Source organism: Carassius gibelio, chromosome B13 (assembly GCF_023724105.1).
Source record: "Carassius gibelio isolate Cgi1373 ecotype wild population from Czech Republic chromosome B13, carGib1.2-hapl.c, whole genome shotgun sequence".
Lineage (NCBI taxonomy): Eukaryota > Metazoa > Chordata > Actinopteri > Cypriniformes > Cyprinidae > Carassius > Carassius gibelio.
Genome location: NC_068408.1, coordinates 22,047,167 through 22,072,872, shown reverse-complemented (window position 1 = coordinate 22,072,872; position 25,706 = coordinate 22,047,167). Strand labels below are relative to the sequence as shown.

The window sequence follows — 25,706 nt, the reverse complement described above, 5'->3', positions numbered from 1 at the left end:
AACTGGTCAGTTTAAATAGACCGTAGTATACCGGTCCTCTCTGCTGTTCCAAGGACGTTTTTGCTCATATGAAGAGGATCATCTTTTCCGTCTATATGCGAATGCGTGTTAAGTATAAGCCTAGTTTACATTATAAATAATAGTTTAACATTCAAATACATTGCGAATATGGAAACATTTCGATTTGTGCCGAATGAGACATGAGCAATAACCTCCAAATAAATCTAGCCAAAGCCGCGCTCGCTCATCCTCGTGTGCACCCATGCACTGTCACGATCTAATGCGCTGTATGCCGGATTTTTAAAAATCTGACATTTTCTAGGACAGAATCCAGCAGGATCAAATTAATGTGAGCAACTGTGTTTTGGTGCAGCAGCGCCGATGTAGTTCACTTAATGTGCAGCGCAGTCACACGCGCTCCACATTTCGGATAATTTTATACAATAATGTCAGTTGAAAACATTGCAATTGTGCTTTAAAATACAACAACGAGCACCACAAAACCATTTAAAGAGGCGCGTTCAGCGTTCTCCGTGCGGGATTGGAAACTGTCAACAAAGTAAAATGACCTCAAAAGTATGGCGCGCTCTCTTCATTTTATCAAATGATCATAATCGCATCTATTCATTTTATAATCATGCTACTAGCATTTTATTCAGACTAAAACCTCTTTAATTCAAGTGAGAAAGCGTTTTGTGTGTGTGTGTGTGGCTTTTGCACATCTTGTCATACCGCTGACTGCGTGCCTGCAATAGACTCATTTTGCAGTATTATGGTTAACGATTAATCGATTAATTGATCGTTAATTTAAACGACGATCGATCATGGAAATAATCGAAATTTGACATCCCTAGTAGTAACCCATGGGACTTGAATCGCAATCGATTTAAAGAGTATCGCATTAGCATGTTGCTAAGCTAACAGCAAAATACTCAGATTTACTTAAATACACATAAATTAGGTACAAAGGATATTTTTATGACTGACAAGGAAATATTTAATAAACAAATCTGGTTACTGAAGGAATTGTAACTGTTTATAAACTACAAACTGACTCGTTGGCCATCTTGGAAGGAAAATGAGAGGCACAAACTGCTTTTTTATTTTTTCTTAAGAGTAACCAAAAACTCATTGCACCTCCAAAAAGGCATGTAGATCAAAAATATAAAATAATAAAATCCAGACAAACGCAAAAAGAGGCCACTAAAAACGCTAACGTTTTTTCAGTTAAGCAGTGGATTTTTTATTTTGCGTTTGGTTTTCTTTGTCATTTTTGGAGTGCATGGGCCAACTTTTTAGAAAACCCTTTAGGCTTTGGAATGCGCCTATGATGGCAGCTCAAAGGGTTTTGCAACAGAGCCTTCATCTTATTTTATAGCTTTACCTGAAAACTGATGAAATTGCAAAAAGTATTCAACATACAATGAGATTTCAAATGATGTCAGCCAGCATGCAAAGTCAGGAGCTGTTATCAGAAGCAGCAGTGAGAGCAAGACCTCTCCACCCTTATTTTGATCCAAAACAAACACCATCCTGCTATTGTTTCTTTCATCAGAATAGATCTATTGCTCCCCGGCTGGAGGAACACACTGTTCTGTGACACATAAACAGGAGTGGAAAGGATTACTCCTAGCTATGGCATCACAACCGTGACATATCCTTCACTCTATGTTTGGATGCCTCTACAGGTACTTGTAGAATGTGTTCCAAAAAATATTTTTCTCCACTGTCTAAACAATGAAAAAAATGTGTAAATGGGAACAGCAACAGTAGCTGTTGAGTAGAGCTGAGCAGAGTTGACAGATAGAAAAACACAAAACTAAAACATTCAGTGCAGCTCATCTTTGGGTCAGCATTGCACTTAAAGATGATTTAAATGTCTAAACCTACCTGATGATTAAGGGCATAAAGGGAGCTAATCCCAGAGGAGATGATGAACCATCCATAGGAGATGGGTAGAGACGACCCAAAACCAATAGCAACAAGAAAAGACTGGGGTGCAGCTTCACCTGCCCTGAATCACTGAAAGAGAGACAAAGGGAAATACGTTACATTTACTCACCTAAAATACTTGACTTATGTAATAGTGCTGCAACGACGCGTCGACTACAAAAATACGTCGACATGCGTGAAATGCGTCGACGCATCAAACTGTTTGTTTACTTCTCGCATAATGGCATACTGCAAATGGAGAAAGTTGCATTCTATCACGAAAACAGAGACCACTGTTATCAAAAGTATGGGAATACTTTAAACAGAGGACAAATACAATGGCCCTTTGTTCCCTTTGCAAAACCGATATGGTGTACCACGGCAGCACAACTGCGATGCACGAGCACCTCCGAGGAAAACATCTTGGCACTCTCCGGTGTTACGGTTTAACTGGTTAAGTTACCGTGTGATCTGGTGACCAACTTCCTGTTTCAGGTTTGATATTCTTGCACTTGCGGCATTCTGAAAAGTTGAGATGTTCTTAACTCGATGCAGTGCGGACGCGCCTGGAAAAACGAGCGTTTCATAAACTGTAAATTTATGGCTACTGTGGTTTAATTATAAACGCTAGCATAAGCTCATATTTACCATAGTAAAATAATTTTCTTTACCTCTATTATTTTATACGGTAAAAGCTTCAAACACATAGGTTGAAAATGAATAAAGGTTGAAATATTATATTAGAAGTTGTACTTATATTTTTTTTGTAAAGTTATCCAAAGGATTCATTAGCTAATTAAAAAATAACATTAGATTAATTATTTATTGTAATAAAAATAATCGTTAGATTAGTCGACTAATCGAAAAAATAATCGTTAGATAAGTCGACAGAAAAAATAATTGTTAGTTGCACCTCTATTATGTAACTACCTTAACTAACAAGTTAACTTCCTTGTCTTATGTAATAATTTAGTAGTTCACCTTAGTTGGTTACATTATCAAAACTTAAGATACTACCACGGCTAACACAAATAAAGATTGGTTTTGCTAACAGAAAATAACTTGCTTAAACTAGCAAAGCTTAATTCACTCACTAAGCTACTGTATATTACTAACTGAACTAATCTAACTAACTTACCTGTATGTGGCTTCATAAATGTCTCCAACTCCAACTAGACTTCCTTTACTTACTAAATGTAAGAAACTAACTGAACTAGCCTGGCTTACATTTGTTCATAACTTCTCTAATTACTAAACTACCATAGCTTCCTCCTCTTACTAACACGCATAACTAATAGAAATAAGCCATATGTATGTAACTACATAACTTCTTAACTTACTTAGCGTGTATAACACATTTAGCTAACATAACTTCCTCTACATACCAATGTAACTAACCTTAAACTAACTTATCTAGATTTGTTTTCATATCTTCTCTAATTACTAAACTGGGATAACATTTATCACTTACTACATATACCGTATAACAAAATTAACTAACCCAACTAACTTACCTGTATGTGACTTTATAACTTCTCTTACTCATTTAACTAGCATAGCTTCATCCTCTTACAACCCTAAGTGAACTAACCTGTGTAACTTTATCATTTGTCTAATTTAATTTGCGTAACTTCCATCACTTACTAATACAATCAACCTAACATATCTGTATGTGTCTTTAAAAATTATCTTATTTTACTATCATAGCTTCAATCCACTAACCTAACTAACCAGTGGGACTAATTCATCTGTCTAAGTTAAATTTGCTTAACTTCCATCACTTACTAATATAAATAACTAATGGAATTAACCTAATTTACCTCTATTTGACTTTTAAGATTAACTTTCTTATTTTACCAGCATAGCTTCCTCCACTTACTAAAGCAACTACCTGAACAAACCTGTGACTTCATCCATCTAATTTAATGAAAATAACTTTCTTCACATACTAACATATATAAATAACTTAACCTAATTTACCAATATATGACTTCATAACTTCTCCAACTTATTAACCTAGTATAGCTTAAAATGGCTTTCTCCATACACAAATATAAGTTACTTACTGAACTATATGTGATTTTATAACTTTAAAAGTCCATCATTAACTTGCATACAACAGTGCTATCCTAAACAACTTACCCAAGTGTAACTTCTCGAATTATTAAACAAACATTTACTAACTGCACTTACTAACATACATAATTTATCTTACCTGTATATTATAGCTGATGTTTCAGAATTAGCAACCAGCCATTCCAAACACATACAGCTTCTAACAGTTACAATGACAAGATGAGCACATGTACACATGGTCACCATTACTAAACCAATGACCCTTCACTTCCTTTCTCTTTTACTACATTTCTGCACATGTTTCTCTGACAGTCCAGTGGAAACTCAAGACTTAAGCCAGAGCAAACACATGAAAAAAAAATGGACAGAAAAACACACAGATGTAAATTACTCATATCTTTCTATTACTGTGAAAGGGCCAAAATCTGTTCTGTTCTCTGCAGTCCATGCGCTTTCCACGGCACAGCTGCCAGCTGTGGATACGCTTGTCATTATTACATCAAACATGGCCAAACTCCCCACCACCGAGGGGTCCCAGGAGCCAGTAAACCCCAGGCCAGAGTGCAGGAAATGCTATTTTGCTAATCAGGGCCCGGATAATGCATTTAGAGTCTGATTTCAGTCAGGCACAGTGTGGGACAGCCAAGAACTTGAGATCATCACCAAGCCCAGGGAGACTGAAGTGTTAAACATCATGCACATTCAATAAAAAGCTGGAAGGGGAGTGCGAGAACGAACCAATGAAATATGATGAACCAGAGGAATGGAAAAAGATGTTAAAATGAGCGAAAAAGTTCAGCGAGGGTGAAGAGGTGATAAGCCTGGAAGAGAATGTGAGATTAGCAGAGCGACTTTCAGTCTTGGCTCTACTTGCCCCGGTCTTTTCATCTCATTTCATCTCTGGTGCATGTCCAACCGAACCCTCTCGGCACTCATTTCCCATGTTAAACGTTTAAAATTGTTAGAAACCCATCAAGCTGAGGCAAATCATTCATCACGATTTCATCCGTGCTCGTGAAATCTTCCTATCGCAAACCGGTTTACAAATTGCGAGGAGGGCGATGAACCGTATTCCAGCGTTCCCACACGCTCTTTACAGTCTACTTTCCAGATAAAAGAAACATATACTTTCCAGATAAAAGAAACATTCTGGATTGAACTTCAATAGGAAAAACTTCTCAATCACGCTAAATGATGCCCCCCCTCCCCAGACACCCTGTGATGGTCTTTTCATATTTGGTAAAGGTGGGTGGTGGAAACCTCTTCACACTTCTTTCTACCCTTATTTATATGCTAAATAATTTATAGGCGGTATAAAATACGAGTGTTGCAGAGCCTAGCTTGGCAAGCGGGACGCAAAGACTAGGCCGTGGGAAAGAGTCAGACCACTCTAAGCTAAAAGGAGAGAACGGCAGACTGAAAACGCATTAAAATAATTTGATACATATTAAGATAATATTGGCTCAAGGGCCTCTTGCACAACGTGAGTGCTATTTGGAAGAGTGGCGCATCAGTCTGTGGAGAAATTATTTGAGGGAGATAAGAGACTTAGCATGTTTTCACAGCCGCCGAAGAGCGAGGTCTAGAGCCAACATGGCCGAAACTCCCACACGCGGTTTACTTATCCGAGCCATCTCAGCTAGGAATCTGTCCATCAATGTGGTCAAAAAGGCTTAATTGGTCTAAAGAGGCTTGATGGGGCACTTAAACGATCTTGAACAAGGGCCTCGGAGAAATTAAAGAAGGGTGAGAAGAAGAACTGGGTCCGTTTAGCGAACGCTGGGATCGTTCAGCTCTTTAACAACATCCGACGCAAATCGCATACACATTTCGGGGTCCTGTGATGTTATGGGGGGCCTTTTGTTGGGAAATTCTCACCTGTTCACAGAGTCAGCAGCTTCCTGTAGCTGACTGAGGAGGAAGGGATAGAGGTCAGGAAAACGAGTGAAAAACTCTCGGCCGGTCATTCTGTTAAGAGAAGAGTGAGAGAAATGAAGGTTAAAGTGTGTGTAGGATTGCAGATTAGATCAGATAAGAAATGACGAATGAATGACATTAATCTGACATCAATTGGTAATCAGTTTTTCTGTTTGGCTGATAAGTATCATAAGTGAGACTTTTTGTTTTAACAGTATTTTGCAGACTAGACAGCCTATTCTTAGTTTATGGGGTTTAACAGCTCTGTATTTTTATTTTTTTTGTAGCTGAAAACAAAGTTCTGTTATTACACCCAAATGGCAGCTTCAGTCTGAAAGGTTGACTTTAACATGAATAATACAGGGCAGAAATATCTGCATGCTATAAGCGTGTTAATATGCATCTTCATAAATATGCATCCTCATAATTAATTGTAGCTCTGATTGATTTTAAAGTGTAATTCTGGCCCTGAAATAGGTCATATCATTATAACTACCAGAGAAGTTGAATTAAATATGCTAGAAAAACCTGCTCCTCCAAAAATGTGCATTTTTTTACATAGATGGAGCAAGAGCATTATGAAAATGTTTAAAATGCATGTGTGCAGTTCAGCTGAAAGCTTGCCCTCTCTGACCTGTTGTTAATTACGTTAAACTGAAGGCAAGAAACAAACTGTCTGCCTGACCACAATGTCAACAACAACAGTGAAACAAGGATGTGCGGTTTATCTTTTAATCAATGCTGCATTGCTTACTAAAGCAACAGAAGACTCACAACACATTCAGAACCATCACTGAACTATAGAAGAGTAAAACCTTTGTGCAAGTTAAAAACAGTTGTTCAAGTCATGCAGAGGTGTGTCATAACAATGTCTGGCATAAATATAGTTATCAAGAATAAATACATTGAGATTTCAGTCAAAAGTGTGAATTTTCTGACCTACTGCATATCAGGCTTTATATTACAATGAAAAACTATTGTAAGAGTAACTTCACATCACGTGCATTATGGGATCATTTCCTCAGCTATGGATAGGTGCAATTCTGCCAAAAGAAGGTATTTCCTTTTGGAACATCCTTTGTGTCAGGAACATGCTGCCTACGTAGACAGCTCACTAGATTCTGGAACAGAGCCTAAGTGACACACACACAAGGAGAGGAGAGGAGAGAAAGAGACTGCAACCTTTAAAGGTCTGGTTTGTAAACCACTTCCTCAAGTCTGCGCTCTTTACAGCTCTATAAAGCTCTCATTAGTGCAGCCTCTGACGGAGCGCTGCAGGGACACGCGGCTCACAGGCCCTGCTTGTTTATTCCTTAGAAAGCAGCGCGGCTGGAATAAACCATGGGAATTTCACTCGAGACAAACGCATGTGTGTTAAAGACAGACAGTGAAAGTGTATGTGTGTGTGTGTGACACACATAAACATATCTTTATTTAGCTAAGCCTCTGTGTTTAAGATAGACCATCTAGTAAAACATTTTTTCTCTTCATGTCTAACTGAAACAGCCCATACAGGGCTAACTTTAGCTCCAGAGCCAATGTTTCAAACACACATGTTGTGACTTCAGCTATGTAAAATACACACGTACATAAACACACCACATCCTGTTTCAACCGCTAATGCACACGGTCTGGTCTGAACTTAGGCCAGGGCGCTGTCATGGTAACAAGGTGGGTCAGCTACATCTGCAGACTGGCCACATGCTGCATGCTAGCAACACACACACACACACACACACACACACACACACACACACACACAAGCTCTGACGTGGGCAGATGTGGTTACAGCTAAGCTCAACACAACCCTACATACCTTCAGTATGGATTCGAGTCTTCCAGGCAAAACACTTCCAAGATGTCCATAAATGCAGCCTGTCGAGCTCACACCATCTTTAACCACTCCATTGTCATTACTTACATTCACAAATGAATATATAAATTTGCATATTACGTGTAATGTGCTTGAGTGTGTCGCATAGGGCCATCAGAACCACAAATACAGACCACACACACAAACACACTACAGTAATTCTTCAGCTTATTTGTTTGTGTAACGTAAATAACATTCAGATCATGAGAACAGGAAACAAACATATTTTCTCTGTATTGTTCACTAGATGACTGAGGTCATCCAATAAAAGTCTCAGGTCCAAGTAAACTCTCAGATCATATTCTGATAAGCACAAGCAAACACAAACTAACAAACGATCTTCTTTGCGTAGGAAAACAGTCAAACAAGTTACTGCAAAAATAAAAGAGAGGAAAAAAAAGTGCGTTTAAACAGTCCAAACAAAATTACCTATGCGAGAAGATGGTATCAGATGCTGGACTTGTTTATAAACTTGAGTGCAACTGAAGTCATTACTTTGTCAAAATATGTTTTATACAATGGTTTAAAGACTTTTGTTTGGTTTCGTTTCAGTGTTTAACTAAGATGTGTATCATTCGTTTTTCAAACTCTGATTCGACTCCTTTGATCTAGTCCAAATAGACCAACGAAAACATTACTCTGAGTGCTTCGTGTTGACTCTTATTATTGTTTTAATGGCAAGAAGCAGATAAATTCACTTTTTATAGTTGTGCAAAACAAAAAAACTAAAATTGAAATATTAAACATGTTTGAAAAGCAATCCAACCCAAGAAACACAAACAAACCCCACTTACATTAATGAACTCACAGCTACTAAAACTCAGATTTGATAAACAAATGTGTGTTCGATAAACAAATGAAAGATTATACAACTTTATTGTTTTAGGTACACACACAAAAAAAGTGGTGTATGAGTCACATTTTAATTATTTGTGAAAATAAACTAGTCTTTTCAAACAGTCCTGAAAACGTATTTCCACAAAAATATTAAGCAGCACTGTTTTCAACAGTGATAATAATACGAAATATAAGTGAATATAAGAGTGATTTCTGAAGGATTATGGCAGCAGAGGTGGTGCGACAATAACGACATGTGAATAATCCCGCCTACTCTAAAGCAGTACTAAACTGCAGTGGAAACCCAAACAGTGTCAAGCCGTGCCAAATCGTACCACACAGTGGAAAAGTGCCACGTGAATTCATAGCAAAAAATAGCGCAGACGTATGTGAGATTGGTGCACCTTGCATTTTGGAGAATGCAGTCAGTCTTCCGTGCAAAAAGAAATTCAGCACACCCATTCTATGCTGCAGAAATAGTGAGGTAGTATGCTATTCAGAACATAGCCACAGTACACACAGATTGTAAACAACAAGACCCAAAAAGTCAAAACAGAGAACGACCTGTCAAAATGTTTGACAAGTACATGTCAGCGCACAAATCACAAGACTCACAAAAAACACTTGCACACAGGAAGAGAAATTGAATAAAACAACAATAAGCAATAGCCGAGTGACCCGCAAGATGAAGATGCCTGCCATAAAAACACATAAAACTAAAGACAAACACATGGTGATGTCGGACAAGCTGGCGGCAGGGTTATGCAGAAAGTAAACGGTCCTGACTATGGGGAATATATCCAGACCGAAGAGTCAGTGTTATTTCATTGCGATTATAATGAGTTTCAGTGACCTCTAAATATTCAGCGTCCCTTTAGAAAATCCCAGGGTAATGCCACGGTCAGCTGACCTGGGATCACATGGGCTCTTTGAAGTGTGAGGTAGTCCAACATACTGGATTGTGTCATTACGGCCCGCTCGATTTTCCAAATTAAGTCCAATCAGCGCACCAATTAATCATAACAAACCATGATCTCATGAGTGAGCCATTATTGTTTTTCAACGAGGTCAGTGCCACTCCTGTTTAGTCATTCCTGACTCCATCCGTGACCTCTCTGCAGTCAATCCCAGAATGCATCAGGACATTCTTGCAACAGCTCGCGCTCCACATGTTTGGATGAGATTAGGGAGCTGATGCAGAGCAGTCGTCGCCGCAGCAGGAGGTCCCATCACGGCCCACCCGCCCCATCCTGCGGTGGCCAGGGATCAGAGGTCACGGTCAACCGGAGAGCAATGGAGAGGGTGTGAATGTGTGCAAGAATTGTGTCGACGTTTGTGCGTGCTTGGGCAAGATGTTGTTAGCATTCCCTCTACTACGGAAAAGATAAACATGCGTTGAAGCGCGTTAACCCCTGTGCGTCAGCTCCGAGGCCTGTCAAGAGTTTTGATCAGTACAAGAGTTGAAACCAGAAACAAAAGGAGTAAGTCTTTGCGAGGGTGGATAAACGTGGGATGAGGATAGAGGCAGAACACAAACAAACAAAGGCCATCAGGGAGTTAGGAGGAACATCCAGAACATTTAAGGGGCTGGAAGGTGTCCATGCACTGTAGGCCAACATTCGACAGAGATTAATGACTGGAATAGAGGACTGGAAGGAGAAAGAGCACAGAACTTCAGTGCCCCCTTGTGAACAACCCCTGACAGAGCAGGATCACACAGAACTCACCTCAAGATCTATTCAGGTTAAAGTGAGCTGTGGCAAGCCGATGCATTCTAATGGAATGCTTGCATCGAGTCTTAAAACCTGCTTTTCATCTGAAACGCCCTTCCTTTTCTGTTGACATCACGAATGCATCTTCACAACCTTTTCTCTCAAACCACCTGGCTCCTTTTTCAATGTTACAGCCACATTTTTCCTACTCCCAATGAATGACATTACGTTCTGTCATGGGTTGCAATAGCATTTTGGTATTATTTTCACACGGTGAAGGCATTGAGTCACGGATGACAGGACAAGTACACTAAGAACTGCAACTTCCATTCTGCCAGAAAACTCTACTTTGAGAGTAGGCAGACTGTGGAAAAAGATGGCATTACATTTCAAATATTAAAAGTAAACCTTTAGGACATTTAATATGAGCAACTTGATAAAATGTATGTATATGATAAAATTTACTATGCAGTTACTAATAATATTACATGTTCATTACAAAATGTATTTTATTATGTATTTTTATGTTGAAAAGATATATAGTACTCTTACTAGATGTACCATTATTCTTCTAGTCTTATTTGAAACAGACCAACAACTTGACTAATTGACCAAGCGAGTGTGTGATTTAGTCAAAATTGAAAAGTTTTGTTATTCAAAGCACTTTGAGATGTTTTTTACTTCATACTTAAAAACAAAAAGCAACATTCGGACAAAATCAGATTTCTTGATGATCTGATATGTTTATATACTTATTTTTTCATTTCAAAACATTTAAAAAAAAATAATTACTAATAAGCTAATAAATACTCTTCAGCTTACATCTACAAGTTATAATGGTGATTTGACGTATTTTTATTTGACATAAGTGTTTGTTCACCAAAGTATATTTTGATCATCCCATTTAAAATAACATTAAAATCAGATCATTTATGAGCTTTTAAAGTGCTGGAAACAGTTATGTGAAATGCTTGTAAGTCATATTGCTTGAATTTCTCTCCCAAAAGGCTGTACAAACCCTGAAATGAATGACGCAATAACATTCCACTATTTCTGCCACAACACCATGGCTACGGTAAGCATTACTGCTCCTGGTTTTCTATGTCAGCGCCGTTTGATCGGTTTATAACCGAGATTTCTGTGCAGAATCTGAATCTTTCTCATCTCGCAGTAACCTTATTCATTGTGCAGTGAATTCAAAGGCTTCTCTCTGGATCTCGCAGCGCTGTGCTGTAACAGTGTCACAAAATCAACTTTGGTTCCCGACTAAAGCTGTTCTGAGCCCCAACTTTTTTTGTTTTTGACATGGTCAAAAGCTGCTCAAACGAGTATCTGGATTTTGTTTCAGTTTTGTTTAGTTGGATGTTTCTCAAATGCAATAAAAATGGCAACATGAGCTGATGGTCGCGCCAGAGTGAGTGGCCAAAAAATTTACTCGCACCGGCAGAAAAAATGGTCACAAAATGTGGGTTTCGTTTCATTTTTTTGTGTGTGTTTTTATTATTATTATTGCTATAGGACAGTATAAAGGCACTATAGGTTGACACACTGCCCATACAAGGCTATCAGCGCTGACCTGTTTAGTGTTTTTAATAAGCTCTGTTTAAAAAGTCATGTTTTGTTTCATTATGAGGGTACGTAGTTATGGCTTTGGTGAAGTTTCTTTAATTTTAAAGGGCAAGTTTTATAAAGTTATGTTGGTGCATTGAAACAACTATGACCTTTTGCTTTGGGCAACTAACTCACACATGATAAGCAAGCTTCAATTGTTTAATGGATTGGTCTGCCAAAATAAGATTGCTTTACGTAATAATGTGCCCTATTAATATCTATCTATTTTTATTCCTACTATGAAAGTCAATGGGCGCCACCAACTGTTTGATTACCAGCAATCTTCAAAATATCTTAATTTATGTTCAACATAAGAAAGCAGCTCATACAGGTTTGAAACAACATGAAGGTGAGTAAATGATTCATTCATTTTCGGGGTGCTCTCAACTACTGTTTTTTTACAGTGTAGTTGGGAGAGGGACATAGAACTACTGAAGTCACACCTGTTCTTTTTGGAGTGCTCATCTTTTCCCTTCTTTACCCCAAATATCCGTGTGATCAGAGTGCTGAACAGGAGAGTCGAGGAGTTCCTCACCTAAAAAGAGGACAGGATGGAGAAACTGACATCAGAGCAAACCTTCCCTCCATGTACATTAATCATAACATGCACAATATTACATTATAGAGGTTAACTTCATTTCAAATCTTAAAAAAGTGGTGCTTGTTGGTTAAAACATGTCAGGAAAGTTAAAAAAAAATAAAAATTACTCAAACTTGTCTGTATGATGCTATGTCACTTCTTCTGTGGCACATTAAAAAAACCTTTTGAGAATTGCGTCAGTGTTGTTTTGTGTTCATACAATGGAAGTCAATGAGCTCCATGTTTCACAGAAGAAAGGAAGTCATACATGTTTGGAACAACTTGGGGTGAGCAAAGAGGAAAAACATTCATTTTTTGGGTGGATTATTTCTTTAAATAGACCACTGGGAAAATGTAACAAAAAAAAAATAATGATATGAGCTCTTTAACATGAGAAAGTCATGAGTCAGAGCACATGATGATGGCCCTCGAGACGATTACAATGCAAAAATTGGTTTTGGAGCTCAAGGGTGTACAAGACTCACAAAGTCCACGTCATGCAGGATTTACAGGGTCTGAAGACATCTTGTTCCAGGAACAGTTAAATGCCTTCAAATCCAAATCTTATGTGGCTAAAGTAATGCTGAACACACCAAACGTAATGTTCAAAGTGTTACTGCCTCATAACTTTGATCACATTTTGATGTCAGCTTAAGAAACATTCCTCACAGACTACAAGAAGACTGTGTGAGATCTCTGTGACTACCTGACTGCTGCATTCTGGGAAGGATTAGGCCTACTGTACTCTACTTCTGGCTGGAGCGCTGCAGTAAAGAGGGAAACCGCTACAGTAGCAGGTCTTCTGACAGCTCCAGAGTAATGAACGGGTGGGGGGGGGGGGGTACTCAAAAGGAATGAACAGATAAGAAAATGAAGTGAGGAGAGATGTATGGAAGACACGTAAAGCAGATATACAGGTATGAGGGAGGAGAGCGCAGGAATGCGACCTGGAGTTGTCACCAGCGTGACCTGTATGAGCCGTGTCGCCCATGTGGAGGTGATCAAAGAGAGCAATCGAGGGCAATCGGCCAGGACTACCGCAAAGCTGTGTGTGTGTGTGTGTCCGCTCCTGTCCCTAGTGTTCTCATTCACTTTAATTATCAACCTGTCAGTGCCTCAGCAACAGCTATGGCCTGACAGGGGATGTATGTGAAGAACAGTGAATAAACGAGTGTGAGAAAGGATGAAGAGACGGAGAACACTGGAGAGAGAATTATATACACTTTAAGTCCCTTTTACAAAATAACATCGGACATCTGAGCCGCTGAAGACAAGTGGATTACGTTTGTTTGTGAAGAGAATGCGCGATCCTCGATCTATCTAAATGCGTTTATGTTCGCGCAAATCATTCGTGGTCCAGCTTGACCTCCAGAAGATGTGAATGTGCCTTTCCTGATAACATGCTATTTAGCAAGTTTCACGACGAATGCGCGGCTAAGGTAAACAGTCCCTCAGAGAGCAGCTCAGAAGAGAGGGGCGGGGCCAGCAGAGCTCATTAGCATTTAAAGTGGCATGCAACAATATTGCAACTGTTTTTGATAGGGTAAAAAGGGTGTTGTTTTACACTACCATTGAGAAATTCTAACCAAAGTATGTTACAGACTTTTCATAGGACCCTAAAGAATCATATCAACTTGTGAAAAATCGGCGTCCGATGACCCATTTAATAATAATATTAAACAGTGGGCATTTTTGAGTATATACACTACCTTTCAAAAATGTGGGGTCCAAATGTATTGAATTTAAAAAATAAATTATTCCTGTGCTGATCTTTCAGCAGGCATTACTCCAATCTTCAGTGTCAGAACGACACTTATTTGAAATTAATTACATTTTTGAAACAATTTAAAAATTACTTTTGAAACAATGTTATATTAACGGTTTCACCTGTAGAAATGATGATGAATTAAAACGTGTAACAAACAAACCTTTAATTTTGGTTAGAATTATTTATTAAAACTGTACATTATGTATACCTTACTAATGTGTTACCACTATATCTAATAACATGGCATGATGGTACTTTGAGATAAATATTCTGTGGACAAACCATGTCTGAAAAACCATAATTGTTATGTTATTGAAGGAACTTGCATAGACATTGTATAAAAAGTAAAAGGTATACTCACGGCCCATACAGGAGAAGTGAAACCCAGGATAGCAGCTTGCATGCCATCGGACACAAACGGCACAATGTTCTCCCCCAGACGTGTGTCTCGATACAAAGCCCTCAGGATGTTCAGAGCGTGGACCTGTACGTACATAAAAACAAAGACACATTAAACATGCCTGATTTTACTAATATTTTCCTCTTAGAGAAGAAGTGTGTGTGTGTATCCACCTGTGGCACAGAGCTGCTCTCAGTGTCTGCATCATTAGAGGGCATAGCCAATGCTGTCAGAGACCTCATGGTCATCTTCAGGAGTCCACAGCTGGATGATTTGGGCTCGGAGGACAGCAGAGCCTACGAGAAGATTAACAGGCAAGTTATCACACATTTGACATGGTTTGGAATGACGTGAGGCTGAGCAAATGATGACAGAAGCTTCAATTTTAGGTGAACCTTAAGCTTTATTTCAGAAAGCACATTCCTCTGAGACAGGTACAGTGAATGACAGAGGAAAAATGACTCAGGGGTGGAACCGAATACGGCCTCTGTTCTTTTGTCCTCGTGCCAAAGGGTGTGAATGTTTTCCGGGACATTCGGCAGGAATGTGCGCTCATGCCAGGTGTTGAGACTATCCATCCTCTCCCGGTCTTATTCTTCCCTAAAACCCTCTCATTGTCTTGCGCTTCAGATCCAAACCCCTTTCTTCCTAGACTTCAGCATTCAGCTGTTCTGACCTCTCAGAGGACGGTCCACTAGGGACGATCTCCGTCATAAAAACTATATGGAATCAATTACCGATCCGCAGATGTTCGAGTAACACTAATGAAACTGATTCCTGGCGGTGGGAATCTTCCGAGATTGTCAGGTTATTACTTAAGTATGATTGTTTTGGAGGTAATATGCAACTAATGCATCACATACAGTTGTGGGGAATTTTACAGTTAAGTTAGGAGTGTGAGGCAAAAGTCATCGCTAATGGCTTGTTAATAGCGAGAATTGGACCTTGAAATAAAGCGTGTCCAATATAGTCATGCAGAATGTTTTATAAGCACTAATAAACAGCCAAAAAGCCAGGCATGCTAACAAGCAACTAGTTAATAGTGAGAATTGGTCCTTATACTAAAGTGACTCCATATATTTGTCATTATAAATACCTTGTAAATACCCTATTTACCTATTAATACTGTGACTTGTATACAGCCACGAGGGCTGGACGAATTATCTAACGATATGATCATGCACATCTAGTCAGTAAATCCGGTTCCGTGATTACCGCTAAATCGACATCACCTGCTTTTAAATGAAGCGGCGTTTAATAGACAGAGCCGTAGATCACTGACAAGCTACGCAATATTGCGTTTATTATCCCAGATGAATCACCTTCGATAATAAACGCGATATTGCGTAGCTTGTCAGTGATCTACGGCTCTGTCTATTAAATGCTGCTCCATTTAAAAGCAGGTGATGTCGATTTAGCGGTAATCATGGAACCGGATTTACTGACTAGAGGTGCATGATCATATCGATAGAAACGTCACTAGTGAGAATGTACAACTTTTGTTTCGGTATGGTTTCGGTACAGCAGGAGGTAAAAACTCAAACAGTTTTTTCTTTTTTTTAAATAAACAATGGTTTACTGAACAAATTTCTGAACTCTTTCTGTAAATAAATTAAATTATAATTCAAATGTTCTATAAATCTACTTCATAAACTAAAATAAACAATATATAAAAATCTACCTCAGCTTCTGCGCCAAGTTTTAGGGAGCCCTTTTATACTAGGAAGGATAACAGAGCCCAAACTTATATTCAATTAGTATACAATTTATTTTTAACTATAATAAATCAACATTGTAATAAAAAATTATATGCAAACATGCATATTGCACTCAATGCAGTTCTTGAACTTTTACATTTTACAACTTGTATTTGTTGTTGAAACAATAATTTGCACAGGGGCTGTCATAAATGTTTCATAAAAGATTTATTTAAATAATTAAGATGTCCCTAACAAGTGAAGTAAAATATAGTGAGTTTACAGTCTAATATTTCGTGACTTCATTTCTCTAGTGGACTAACAAGCTGTGGACATTCATGACTTGCCTCAAGTAAATAAAATGCTAAGACATTTTGTTTACAAGCTGTTTTAATGACATCTTTCCGCAATTGAAACACTGATTGAGTGATTGAATGAGGCATGAGGTGTTCATTCATGTTTATTTTACATTAAAACTAGAAGAGGAAGTGATGATTTCTAATTAGTAATCTTTAAATTTAGAAATGTATACAAGAGGAAAGTGCTATTGTTTCTTTAGATCTAGCGGTCTGTGCTGTCCATAAAGGAGGCCCAAGTTACTAACCTGTATATAGAAAGGTATTCCTGCACTGCGGCGGGTCGCACACAGTTTCGAGGACGGGTCACTGGATTTCACTTCCTCAAGAACCTCCTTCAGCCAGTGTGCTGGCAGCTGCTGTAGCGTAGGGCTCCCGCTCCTAACACACACACACACACACACACACACACAAGACCTTGTTGTGGAATTCAGAACAAGACATTTTATCCCAGGACTGATAGTATCCAAGTTTGTGTGGTTCCCAGTGTCTCTCAGGCATTTTTTGTTTATGTTTTCTCTGATGTGATATTATCCACAGTTTTCAAAGTGATCTAAAAATCTAAATCACGTCCAAATGTGATCTCAAAGCACAGACTATAAAATTAATTGAATTTAAACACTCATTCGGGGAAAATGTCAGACTAGAGCCAAGTTACACTACAGAGGAAAAGCTGCGAAGATAAACATCAGTTTTTATAAACAGTCGTTGTGAAATCATCGCGGCTTCCAACAACAATATTAAGCTGCACAACGGTTTGATAATAATTAGATATATTCTTGAGCAGCAGATCAGCTTATTAAAATCATTTCTGAAGGATCATGTGACACTGGAGACTGGAGTAATGCTGCTGAAAATTCAGCTTTGCGTCAAGGGAATAAATTAGATTTTTAAAATATATTCATATAGAAAACAGTTATTTGAAATGGAAATAAAATTACACAATATAAAAATTTTTACTGCATTTTTGGTCAAATAAAAGCAGCCTCGGTGAGCAAAAATAGACTTCTTACCAAAAGCATTAAATAACCCAAACCTAGCAAATGCTACAGGAGAATGCCATAATAAAAGAAATCTCTGTAAGCCACGCTATTGAAGCAATCCTTCATGTTCGTAGCACAAACAGTTCAGAAGGAGTTACACAACAACGATTAAACTTATGTTTGTCAAGTTTATTCAAAACCCCATTCCAAAGTATGAGCAATGATAATAGAGATGCTTGGCTAAGCAAGCACTGTAATTTCCCTGTAAACTTGCTTGAATACACACACAAACACATAGCAGGAGCTGCCCAAGCGTGTGCAGGACGACCTCTTTGTTAGAGGAGAAAAATGCCAGGCTCTCGTAATGAAAAGTATAAAGTTATACCAGACGCACTGGACTGAACAGGTCAGATCAAACAATCTAAACCACACACACCTCGCTCAGTAATACACTCCACCAAACACAAGGGGAAAGCTTTAAAAGGCAGGTGTCAACACCTCGTAACAGGTTTAGTGGCTGCCGGTGGAGCCGTGTAATCACACAGCAATGCTTTCCCTCCAGAAGCACTTCTGAGACCCCATTCGGACACAACTGCAAACACTTCCTCAATGTTTGCCATCTCAGGTTTGAGCATTTGTTTGCATGTCATTTTTTTTTATAATTAGGGATGCTAGAAAAATGCAAAAGAGAGTAAAAAAAAAAGCCACCACTTAAGCACAAAATCTCAAAGGCTAGTCGGTACTACAAACGGATTAAAAAAAGAAAAAGAAAAAAACCTTTACGAACAGGTCTGGCTTTATTATGGTATGTAGTGCCAACTTTTCTTTTATTCTCAGATACGCAGTCCAATAACGATCCAGTTTAGTCTAGTTCAATCTGTGTCTTTGCCCGAGCACTTAAAAGCACACAAGACAACTACTTTCCACCATTTCTTATAACCGGAGACAGTCTGGCAGCACCAACATTGCGATTAACGTGTGGAGCTTGTCTCAAGTCGGATGGATGTAAATGAAGAAACAACTGGTTGTGTTGATATTTATGGAGCAAACATTAACCAAACTCACTAATTTCATTTGTAAGTCTTGATAATGTTAGCGGGTCTCTGCTGTTATTGTATATGCTTTGTACAAACACAACTGTATTTCTCACTCCTAACAGACTAGACAACAGCTACGACCAGTGTTATTTGTGTGTTATTTCCAATTAGTTTTTATTTTTCCTATTTCAGTTTGATTATTTATTTTATTTTTTTGTCATTTTTTTTTTGTATTAAAATATTTTTAAACCGTTGCAATTTAGGAGTATTTCGGTTTCAATATTATTCCAAATTTGTAGGTTTTCTGCATCTTTTATTAAGGTAAGGATTTTTAAAGATGTTTTAAGACAAAAAAAAAGAAAACCTTTAAATACCTCTGCTCCTAAGAACAAGAATATGGTAGTACATTTTAACTACTTTTGCTGAAAAATTATTATTGTGTATTTTTGTCTTGTTTTTTAAGATAAGCTTGCTTGAGAAGCAACATGAAATGAAAAAAGGAGTTCATTATAAATATTTGCCCAAAAAAAAACGTTTTCATACTTCATTGACATATTTATGTTGTTTTAAGCACAAACATTCTTAAATCTGTTTTAAGTTTTAAGACTTAATTTTACATTTGCATCTCGAGGATTTTTTTTTTTTTTTTGCAATTCATGCAACATTATTACTTTTTGAATTGAATAATTACATTTATTTATTTTACTTCAATTTAAGATTTTTTACAACCTTTTAGGACCACCCGAAAACCTGATTTTAGTACCTTTTTTATATAAATATTCATTTAATTTTAGCTTTATAACAATTAACAAAAACATGTTTAATATGATATAAGTATAAGTTTATGATGATAACACTGGATATTGATTGTTTTTCAAATTTCAAAAGAGTTTCATGAAAACGAAGTAGAAACTGCAGAGGTGGATTAAAAGCAGAAGAGTTCAGCAGAGAGCAGGAATGGAGTCAGATCATTCAAGACGCTCCCTCAGTAGCTCTACAGCAGCAGAAGCGATCTGATGTCCCATTCATGTCACACTCGTGGCAGCGAGCAAATCCATTTCCTTAACCTCTGCACAGAGTCCACATTCCAAAGCTCATTAAATCTCACGTTTCCAGATGTGAACGGTTTTCAAACGTCCTGATTATTTGAAGCTTGTCCTTCAGGAGCAGCGCTGGTTTCCAGCCCTGCAGCTGAGAGGAGGACTGGACTCATTCATGTAGGAAGCATTATTGCCAAGCACAACATCAGGGGCTCTGGTGCTGCAGTCCTCATGACTCCCTCATTAATAAAGATGCACACTTGTTCTGACTAAGGCTTTTGGGTTGAAAACATCTTGAATTTTGTAATGACAAGGGGCCTATTTGACTGCAGCGAGCGGATGAGTCTGGACATGTGTTTTAATCATTATTATATAGCTGCTGAGATATGGAGCAAACTGATTGGCTTAGATCTCTCACCTGCAGAGCATCTCCGTGAGCCGAACGAAACCCACGTAGGCCAGTTCAAACGCCCCCCTGTGACGAGACTGCAGCAGCTGCTCCCGAAAGTACTTCCCCACACCTTCCACCTGACAGAAAGATGGACACAGAGTTAACACGATGGACCTGTGGAATTGGACACTCACATTAAAATCATTTTGCACATACTGCCTAAGTTTTTTGAACCCTTAAGTATAAATGTTGAACCAGACATGGAGCATTTATTTTGAGGTCTATAATAATAATAATAATAATAATAATAATAATAATACTTATATTATTATACCATACATTATGTTGATTTAGAATAGAGCACCGTCCTTCGGATGAGACATTAAACCGAGGTCCTGACTCTCTGTGGTCATTAAAAATCCCAGGATGTCTTTCGAAAAGAGTAGAGGTGTGACCTCGGCATCCTGGCTAAATTCGCCCATTGGCCTCTGACCATCATGGCCTCCTAACAATCCCCATATCTGCTGATTGGCTTCATCACTCTGTCTCCTCTCCACCAGTAAGCTGGTGTGTGGTGGGCGTTCTGGCGCAATATGGCTGCCGTCGCATCATCCAGGTGGATGCTGCACACTGGTGGTGGATGAGGAGATACCCCCCTGTCTATGTAAAGCGCTTTGAGTGCCTAGAAAAGCGCTATATAAATGTAAGGAATTAATTAGATAATATCCAGTTTAAATAAGTTTTAGAATCAAAAGCTTTAAACATGACTTTGTATGATGTTTTAAGTTTCCCTCTATCATGGATCAATCGTTTCATCTTATAAATGTGTTTAAATTATTTTTATTGTTTAGTCTTTTAATTTTTGGTAGTGACTCTCGCGAGAAGTGAAATCGCAGTTTCAAGGCATATGATTGGCTGTTCAAGGATCAAGCCTGAGTTGACAGAGAAAGTTCACAATTTAATGTTCTGGAATGATTTTATTCAAAGTTTTAGACACGGGCGAATCGTAGTCATTTAGAAATTAGATCACATGGGTGTTTGAATCGATTTCAATTTCAATTCGATTTTTAATAATTATTTTCATTTTATTTGAAAATATTTGGGGGATTTTTCAAATGTTATTATTTATATATATATATATTTTTTTTTTTTTTACTTGCATGGTATGAACAGCTGAATCATTCTTCAAAATCTCCCCTTTTATGCACCACAAAGCGTTAAATGATATGAGGGTGAGCAAATGATGACCGGTGTTAGAATTTTGGAAGGACTATCCAATTAAATTCAAATTATGAAAATGGTTTGAAACCTCAAAATCAAATTTACCTCAATATACCTCTGAATGGCACATTCCTCTAAAAGGGATAGTTCAGCCAAAAATGTTTTTGTTTTTTTTTGTTTATTCACCCTCATGTCATTTCAAACCTGTAAGACCTTTGTTCATTTTTGGAACACAAATAAAGAATTTTTAGATGAAATCCGAGAGCTCTCTGTCCCTCCCACAGACAGCAAGGGTCCTGCCACGATCAAGGCTCAGAAACGTAGTAATTAGATTGTTAAAATAACCCATGTGACAGTTCAAACCATAATTTTACAAAGCTACAAGAATATTTTTAGTTATACAATTATCTCTGGCGGCATCTTCGAGAGTATCGCGGCGTATACGCACTTTCCTCGCATGTAAACAATGCAAACAATGCTCGTAACTCTGTAAAATTATGGTTGAGCCCCTGATGTCATATGGATTAAATTAAAATTAAAATTAAATTTGTGCATTTAGCATACGCTTTTATCCAAAGCGACTTACAGTGCATTCAGGCTATCAATTTTTACATATCATGTGTTCCCGGGGAATCGAACCCCCAACCTTGCGCTTGCTTGCTAGCTTGCTAGCGCAGTGCTCTACCAGTTGAGCTACAGGAACACTTTTTTTTCAGGATTATTTTACTGATCTCCTTGCTACATTTCTGGATGTTGATCGTGTTGACATTGCTGATAGAGAGCTCTAGGAATTCATCAAAAATATCTGTGAAATGACATGAGGGTGAGTAACTTATGACAGAATACTCATTTTTGGGTGAACTACCCCTTTAATGAATATGACTAGAAAAACAGACTGATGTTCAGCCTGGCTCTGAACTCAACAAACGGCTCCTTCCACAGGCGGCCAGCGGTTAAGGTCCATATGGCAGCAGAGCAGCTATTTACATCGTCCACCAAATGCTTCAGCTTCTGCAGGACTTTATTTAGCTAATCACTTCCTCTTTGCAATTTCACCCACACCCCCCACCGCCACCACCAACACCACCGCCACTAAAGTTTGCTTACGCTCCACGTGCGCAGAGAAATTTCCCAATACAGCCGGCTAATTACACGTCAGGTCAGTGACCTAAATAGAAGCTTTTCCTGCACGTCTAGCACTAAGAGGGGTTAACACAAGTCAAGTAAAGCTCAAACTTGCTGTGGATTAGGATATTCTGGTGAAATGGGTATTGAAAAATATACAAACAGATACCACAGATGAAGAATATCTACAAATGTTTGAAGAATGGATGCAGACTTGCAGAGTGCAGTGAACTAACAGGTTGAAAAATATTAGCCAGTAACAAATAATTGTGGTCACAACTTACAAATGGGGGGGGGGGGGGGGGGGGTTGAATGTTTCATGTATTTAAAGAATGGAGAAGAGTGTCTAAGTCTAGCATTAACTAGGTGGTCATAGAAAATATGGTCTTAAAGTGACACAGACCGTTAGTTTTGCATCAAAGGACCTCAGTTTAGTGTCAGAAGACAAGGTTATTAATTTTGTGTTGCCTTTATATGCTTCTTTTTTTTTTTTTTTTGGGCTCTCGAGTGCCAGCAGCCATTGACTTGCATTTTATGTATCAGCAAAGTCCACTGTTTCATCTGAAAATCTTCCTTGTTCTACTCAAGAAAAAAAGTCAAACGTACTAAACAACAGGAAAAACCTATAGCTACAATAAACTATGTCAGAAACCTCAACCCCATTGAAGCTTGCTTGTGGTAAAATGGTATTGATACTGACAATATGTAAACATTGATGACACAGTGATTAATTATTTAGAAACTACAGGGTGTTCCTCATTTCCTAAAAAGTAGCAGGTTTTTGTACAAGTTTTGTTGAGTCACCAACTGATGTCCAACATAAACTCTGGATCTTATAGCAAAACCAATTGAGAACCATAGACCTAAACCAAGAGTCGAGTGACAAGTGTCTTTGGACAAACACACTGTCTTCAGTTGAGAAAAACAGTATTTACATAAAGATTATATGAAGGAGAAAAGTGCCTTGAAAATAAAGGCACTTCAACAGGGCATTGATGTATAAAGCTTACAAAAAAAGTTCATTTCAAACCAGTGTTATTTAGTGTTAATGATATACTAATACAGTATTTGAAATATTTTCAATAAGCTTTTATTTTTTTATTTATTTTTTCATCATTTTAATTTAAGTTTCAATATTTTTATGTGATTGTCATTTTTAATTTATTTTGTTTTTAATTCCTTGTAGCTTTAATTTTTTTATAATAAATAAAATAAAGAAAATAAGTTTAAAGTTTAAAAAAATAAGTTTGACTGATTAGTTAAGTTAGTTTTTCTTTGCATATTTTTTAGTATAGTATTTTATTTTAATAGTGTTATTGTTTATAAAAAAACAGTTTCAACCAGTTCAAGAAAGTTGGTGAACCTGTTGTGAAGCATGAATGAAGAAATATTTTCCAATCGTGTGGACTCCCTTTTAAAACACCTGGCTTGTGCCCATGAAAAATTGCAAAGAAGTGCTAAAAGTATTAATTTACAATCACTATCAGCTCTCAGAACAGTCAAACTAATGCAACCAACTTATAAACCGAGCAAGGCGCTTCAGCAGCACTTAAAGCTTATAAGGGCCTCAGATTATCCAAATTACTCAAAACTCTCTCAGCTCAACCCAAAGAGGACGGAGAGACCCCCATCTTAACCAAAGCTATGGGAGAGCCAGACAGACCCAGCTTTCTCAGCTCCAGATTAGCCCGTCTATCCGTCTAGCCAAACATGATCTTGAAACAAATGAACAGGACTTTATTTTCAAAAGGCGACCTACGCAACAGAAACTGTCAGATATTATATTCAAATGACCAGAGTATGACTCCTCCGGGTACCACAACGATCCCCTACCGAGAAGCTGTTTACTCCTAACTCAAGAAATGATCCATCACTGGGATGTGACTAACTGCAGTTGCCATGGTTCCTCTGCAGTCCGAAAACATGTGCCGCGTTTCCACAGAGACGGAGGACATAACAGGATGCAGGACACACACGTTTGGGAAACAGAACCTTCGCTGTCATAAACACACGCTCGGCCCGATCCCTCAGAAGAAATGCGGTCTGGAAAAAGATGTAGAGGCATGAACACAAACCGCAAACACAAGCCATGTGGACCCCGGCAGCATCATTAGATCATCCTTTATATAACAGTCGCGAATATGCCATGGTGACATCACTGAATAACTCCACTCCATCTGTTAAAGCGCTGAGGTCATGCAGCAGGACAGAGCGGTGAAAATAACAATCGCACCTCGCCGACCGACTCCGATTCCCATTCGGAAACCTTCGCACAGATATCAAGTAACAGTTTGAATGATTTATTGCTTCATTTTTCTGTATGTGCAAAGATGTTGCAAGGTCTGCTTTACTCCCTTGCTAATTTCTGGATTTGGAAACTACAGCGGTGGGAACATTTGATCAAGCTGTCTGGTTTTGGCCGAAGCTATGCTCTTAGCTTAAGACATCAAAAACTAATTTAAGAGTTTAAACCTTCTGCCCCTTAAACCGAAAAACTTCCAATCTGCTCTCTACAGAGTGTGCTACAAAAGAAACCTAGAATCATATTGGGATCAAAAGCGCGTAAAATAGAGTCAGAGATCAAAAATGACATGCACTGTCCATAGCATGTACGCAATATATTCTTCTCAAGTCATGCATTAGTTTTGTGTGAGAAAGAAATTGAAATTTAACCTGCTATTCACTAAAAATGTCTGTAAAGCCTTTACTGTACCTCTGAAATCGTATTTGAACTTTTGCTTTTTTACTTCATCAGTTAGAAAATCCTATGATTTTACCCAAAAAATGGTTTACATTTTGGCTTCAGACTGTGAAATGAAAATAAATTGTTAACTGAAACTACACTAAATACAAAAACTACCCAAAATAAAATGTCCACAAAATAGTTCACATATTTCATAAATTGTATATTATAAAAACCTACAACCATTAAACATGGAAGTGCTACTAAATAGTAAAAAGCACTACATTTTTCATTTTTAAGTGATACCAAATTGTGGCAACTCTAACATAAGAAAACTAAAAGTAGAAAAAAAAGACGATGATAAAGTACAAAAACATAAAATGAAACTTTATAAAACCAATAAAAAAAATTTAAAACTAAAAGAAAATAGAAAAAAAAAAACTTAGATTAAGTTACATTAACTATTC

At 37.9% G+C, this 25,706-nt stretch overlaps 1 protein-coding gene across 2 annotated transcripts in view; it reads right to left on the bottom strand.

The window, feature by feature from the left end:
* The window catches only part of LOC127970048 (thyroid adenoma-associated protein homolog), a 100,012-nt gene that overhangs the window by 56,643 nt on the left and 17,663 nt on the right, over window positions 1–25,706 (bottom strand). For both annotated transcript variants that reach the window (XM_052572250.1, XM_052572251.1), the window contains exons 21-27: window positions 20,238–20,347; window positions 17,008–17,140; window positions 14,880–15,002; window positions 14,668–14,790; window positions 12,402–12,493; window positions 5,887–5,976; window positions 1,891–2,022 (exon numbers count right to left, since the gene is read on the bottom strand). In XM_052572250.1, the coding sequence (XP_052428210.1) occupies window positions 1,891–2,022; window positions 5,887–5,976; window positions 12,402–12,493; window positions 14,668–14,790; window positions 14,880–15,002; window positions 17,008–17,140; window positions 20,238–20,347 (803 nt within the window). The remainder of the gene's footprint in view (window positions 1–1,890; window positions 2,023–5,886; window positions 5,977–12,401; window positions 12,494–14,667; window positions 14,791–14,879; window positions 15,003–17,007; window positions 17,141–20,237; window positions 20,348–25,706) is intronic.